Source organism: Myotis davidii, unplaced genomic scaffold (genome assembly GCF_000327345.1).
Source record: "Myotis davidii unplaced genomic scaffold, ASM32734v1 scaffold1577, whole genome shotgun sequence".
In the NCBI taxonomy this organism is placed as follows: domain Eukaryota; kingdom Metazoa; phylum Chordata; class Mammalia; order Chiroptera; family Vespertilionidae; genus Myotis; species Myotis davidii.
In genome coordinates this window covers 534,088-539,090 of record NW_006288857.1, presented here as the reverse complement: position 1 = coordinate 539,090, position 5,003 = coordinate 534,088, and the positions used below count along the sequence as shown (strand labels likewise).

At 61.9% G+C, this 5,003-nt stretch overlaps 1 protein-coding gene across 1 annotated transcript in view; it reads left to right on the top strand.

The window, feature by feature from the left end:
- Nucleotides 1-5,003, top strand: part of ARHGEF1 (Rho guanine nucleotide exchange factor 1) — a 19,889-nt gene that overhangs the window by 3,718 nt on the left and 11,168 nt on the right. The window contains exons 2-10 of the mRNA XM_015562201.1: nucleotides 683-728; nucleotides 816-899; nucleotides 1,318-1,431; nucleotides 3,103-3,201; nucleotides 3,409-3,451; nucleotides 3,677-3,923; nucleotides 4,326-4,355; nucleotides 4,599-4,698; nucleotides 4,834-4,930. Coding sequence (XP_015417687.1) covers nucleotides 696-728; nucleotides 816-899; nucleotides 1,318-1,431; nucleotides 3,103-3,201; nucleotides 3,409-3,451; nucleotides 3,677-3,923; nucleotides 4,326-4,355; nucleotides 4,599-4,698; nucleotides 4,834-4,930 — 847 coding nt within the window. The 5' untranslated portion in view covers nucleotides 683-695. The remainder of the gene's footprint in view (nucleotides 1-682; nucleotides 729-815; nucleotides 900-1,317; nucleotides 1,432-3,102; nucleotides 3,202-3,408; nucleotides 3,452-3,676; nucleotides 3,924-4,325; nucleotides 4,356-4,598; nucleotides 4,699-4,833; nucleotides 4,931-5,003) is intronic.

The following is a 5,003-nucleotide window of genomic DNA, read 5'->3' as shown; positions in this document are numbered from 1 at the left end:
GTTGTGAGGCTGAAAGCCAGAAATATGTCAGGTCCTCGAGGGAAAGAACTCCTGGGTTGGGGGACTCTTGGTCCTTGAGGGAGAAGGGTTCAGAGTTTGTTTTCTTATGCGGAGAGAGTTGGGGGTTGGGGGACTTGCCATTGTGACTTCCTGTCACAGGAAGTGGGGCTGGTGGGTTCAGAGGCAACATCCTGCCCCAAGCCTGTCACAGATCAGAAGAGAGCCCCCACACACCCCATTTATATACCTCCTACCTCCCTTTAACCTTCCCAACTCTGCTGGTCTGCACGCCCTGCCTCCCCAGGGCCCAGCCCCCAGCCCCTCCTCTTCAGACCCAAGAGTCCAGGCCCCCAGCTCCTCCTCCCTCAGATCCCAGAGTCTGAGCTCCAGCCCCCTCCTGCATTAGGGACCCCAAATTTGCAGGCTCTCACGGCCACAGCTCTCATGGACCCAGGCTCCTGGGACTCCAGCTTCTCCCCCAGCAAGTCTCCCTGTCCTTGGGCTCCCCGCCCTGGCTGGCCTCTGAAGGGCTCTTTGTCGCCACACAGAGGCCCCATTGAGCTGTGGAGGCCCAGATGGGGAAAGGCTGTTTACTCACCTTCACACCTGGGCCAGGAATCTGTGAGTAACCTCCTGTGCCATCTCCTCCCATCGCCTAACCACGCTCCTCCTCTTCCCCCAGCCCTGCAGAGCCCATGGAGGCAGACAGCGTCCTGGTCCGAGGGGCGGTGAGTGGAAAGAGCCAAGGGGTGAGGAGGTTGGGGGGCTGTGAGTGGGGAGCACTGTGGGCTGAAGCCAACCCTTCTCTTCCACAGGCCCCAGGGCCCCCCCGGCCTGGCTTGGTGCCCGTCAGCATCATTGGGGCCGAGGACGAGGATTTTGAGAACGAACTGGAGGCGGTGAGGAGTTGGAGCGGGAAAGCTTCTGTCCCTGGGGGCCCCGCCCCTCAAGTCCCATCCTCAGTGTCCCCTCCCACCTCAGGTCCAGTTCTCTGTCCTCAGATGCTGTCCCGCTGCAGCCTCTCAAAGCCCTTCTCTCTCGTCTTCGTGGTGCCTCCTTCCTCGTCTCCCCATCCCATTCTTGATCCCACCCTTTTTTACTCTAACCCCGATTTTTATCGCTGCTCCCCAGTTACAGCAGAGATCCCCTTCCCATCTCTTGTAATGTATGTCTTCATCTCTCACCTGCCTTGCTGCCACCTCTACAGCATAGACACCTCCTCCCAGCTTGGATCCATCAGGAAGTGCCAGGGAAGGGGCAGGGTCAAGCCCAAGGCCCCCCTTCTCCCCACAGTCTCACCCCCATTCCCACCCTCAGAACCCAGAGGAGCAAAACAGCCAGTTCCAGAGCCTGGAGCAGGTGAAGCGGCGTCCAGCCCACCTGATGGCCCTCCTGCAGCACGTGGCCCTGCAGTTCGAGCCAGGACCCCTGGTGAGGATGGGGCTGGGTAGGCACAGGCAGGGTGGGCCAGGCCAGGCCAGAGTGGTCAGTGGGTTAGGCCAGTGAAGATGAGCCAGGAGGGTCTAGAAAATAGATCCAGAAAGCAGATCTAGAACTAGGGAGCCCGAGGGACCACCGTGTGGTCCAGACAAGATTGCAGGTTCCGTAGGAATCTCAGTGAGCTTGGAGTGCCGGCTGGGAGAGCACACACAGCAGGGCCATGAGAGAGCAACAGAATCCCGGAGCCGGGGAGAAGCCGTGCCATCCCCTCCTGTGCCTGTGGCCGTGTCACCCATCCCTGCGGACTTCCCCATGGACTCCAGAAATTGAACCCTCCTCTCCGTGGCCGTGGAGGTGCCTCCAGTCAAGTCACCGCGGGCTGGCGCATCATCAGCCTCCTCAGATCCAGGTGGTGCACCAGCCTTGATTCAGAAACAAGCAACCACCACAAGCAGCCCTCGAGGCAGATAATTGGCGATCCAGAAACCTGTGTCGGAAACGCCTGCGAGCTGCAGGTGCAGAGCCATGCTGTGCAAGGCACCTGGGAGTCCAGAGGACCCCGCGGGCGATGTAGGAAGGAAGAAGCTCTGTGGACAGCGGCCCCTCCCAGGAGGACCCAGTGCAGCCCCGCACGGGCCGAGAGCAGGGTTAACCCAGGGCACTGGGCTGGACTGGAAATGCCCAGCAGGTCCCTCCAGAAGAGGAGATTAGGAAGTTGCCTCCTCTCCAGAAAAGTGCAGACCTCGCCTGGTGCATGGAGGTTCCGGCCTCCTGAGCCTGGGGTGTCTAGAACTGAGCGCCGGGGACTCAGCCATGTCCTTCCACAGAGTAGAACCCGCGGCCTGAGGGCCAGGGCTTGGCTGAGGTGACCCAGAGGCCTCGGCATTTTGAGTCTTGTCCTCATGCCGTTCCCTCACTTCGCCGGCTGGAGGAGCAGCGGAGGGATCGTTGTGGTCCCGGGCTGCTTCCCAGTGGCCTTTCATGGAGTTTTTGCCTTGGGTTGGGGTGGGGGGTGATATATTTGTTGAAAGTGTTTATGGAGTCCCACCCCCCAGTGGGCTGAGTCCGTAGCGCACTGAGACGAGAGCCCCCCAGGAGTCAGGACAGGTTGGAGTCCCCACTGCATTGCCAGCGTCTCCCAGCACAGGGCGGTCCCGGGAGGCGCTGCATGAATGAATAAGTGAGCCCCCCTCAGCGGGGCCTGCCTGAGACCCAGGTGAATCAGCACCTACACCCCTGCCTCACTAACCCTCAAGTCGCTCACAGCAACTCTAGGCAGTGGAGTCTAGGGAGGTAGGCTGCCTGGGTTCCAGCCCCAGCTTTGCCACGTGCTGGCTTGTGAGCGTCAGTAAACTTGAGCTCAGCTCTCTCATCTGTGAGATGGGATAACGACATCCCTATGAGCCAACAGGTTTGTGTTTATAAAGGGTTTAGAAGGTGTCGGGCAGTCGTGGCAGCAGCGGGCAGGCAGAGCCACAGAGAGCCATTCCACAGGAGAGAAATTACCAGGTGCTCAGGGAGGCCCCAGGGAGGCAGGCCTGGCCTGGGGGCGCTGTGGAGATCAGGGAGCACACTTCGAGAGGACGTGAGCCCCGCGGTTTTCCAAGCGGAGCTGCGGTTCGGGTGGCCGGGAGGGAGCACAGGTCACCTCTGTCTCCCCAGCTCTGCTGCCTGCACGCGGACCTGCTGGGCTCTCTGGGCCCTAAGGAGGCCAAGAAGGCCTTCCTCGACTTCTACCACAGCTTCCTGGAGAAGACCGCGGTGAGACACCTCCGGGGGCCCGTCCCCTCTGCCGCCCACCCCCGTCCTGCGGAGGGCGACGGGAAGGACAGCCTGGGCAGGGAGCCCCTGGGCCAGCCTGGCCCTCCTCCTGCCGCTCCTCCTCAGACCACCATCCCTCGGGGCACCTAGGCTGCCATCCCATCCCTGCCCAGCCCTCCCCTTCACTCCATCCTCTCTCCTGAGCAGGTTCTGCGGGTGTCTGTCCCTTCCGCTGTCGCCTTTGAACTTGGTAAGGAGAGGAGAGGGGACTTTGGGATGAGGGAGGGGGTCTAGCGGGCGCCAGGCCTCATGGGAGGCCCTGGGCGGAGGCCACACACCGTGCTCTGGGTCAGTGGAGATTCAGTTCTCCTCCTCCTGAAGCAGCAGCCCAGGGAAGCATGCCGGCTGGAGTCCGAGGGTGGGTGGGGAACCAGGGCCCGGGAAACGACCCCCAGCCTCACCCCTATCCCTGCAGACCGCACGCGGCCTGACCTCATCTCTGAGGACAGCCAGCGGCAGTTCGTGCAGGAGGTGGTGCAGAGCCAGCAGGCAGCCATCAGCCGGCAGCTGGAGGACTTCCGATCCAAGCGGCTCATGGGCATGACGCCCTGGGAGCAGGAGCTGACCCAGCTGGAGGCCTGGGTGGAGCGGGATCACGCCACCTTCGAGGCCCGGGAGCGGCTGGTGGCGGAGCGGCTGCTGGCCCACTTGGAGGAGATGCAGTGAGTGGGCCAGCCCCTCGCCAGCTGCCCCATCCATTTCAGGGCTCCCTCTGCAGCTCCACAGTCATTTCTTAGCATCTTCCCTTGACTTCTGGGTCCCATGGCCCTGGCATTTTAGTTCATCTGGTTTTTCAGCTTCTCTTCCTAGCGGTGGGGTCTCCCAGTTTCCAGGCCTGTCCAAGGCCTCTACTCAGGCCTGGCACTTGGGTCTCGTCCTTGTCACTCCTGTCCTTGGCTGCACCCGGATGAGATCATCTCTCTCCTTCCCCGTTGCTTCGGCAGCGCCCTCTCTGCCGCTCCACTGTCCTGTCCCAGCTTCAGGGGGATAGCCACTGGACATTTGTGCTGGGTGGATAGGGACCCCAGGTTTAGCAAGCTTGTCTCTCTTTTCCTTCCTCACAGACATACCATCTCTACCGATGAAGAAAAGAGGTGATGGAGGCAGAGGACAGCAAGACAGGCGTTTTAGTCTCCTGGGCCCCAGGGAGGAGGCTGGGGCGTGGGGTCCGAGTTCAGCCACATCTCTGGTCCTGTCCCCTGGAGCCCTCGCCCCTTCCTGAGATGTGCAGCAGGAAGTGGTGTGGGGTTGGGGTGGGAAGCGAACTCAGAGGGTCAGGCTGTGGGGGCGCAGTATGCAGGTCAGCGTGTGGGGTCCTTACTGTCCCCTCCCCACAGTGCCGCCGTGGTCAGCGCCATCAGCCTGTACATGCGCCACCTCGGGGTGCGGACCAAGAGCGGAGACAAGAAGACGGGGAGGAATTTCTTCCGGAAAAAGGTGCTTCCCTGAGCGCTCAAACCTGGACCTTTCCTCCCCAGAGAGCCCATGGGAGCCTCATGACTGCCCCTGCCCAGCTCCTCTATGTGAGTGGCTCAGAGATACCAGCCCTCTGCCCTCCCCCGCCTCTCGCAGGTGAAGGAAAACCGGCGCTCAGATGAGCCCACCAAGACCAAGAAAGGACTGAGCAGCTTCCTAGACGCTGCCCGATGGAACCGGGGAGAGCCCCAGGGTGAGGTGCCCGGCCCGCCCGCCCTGACTTCCCCACACTGCCTCTCCCAACACACTGCCTCCCCCCCCACACC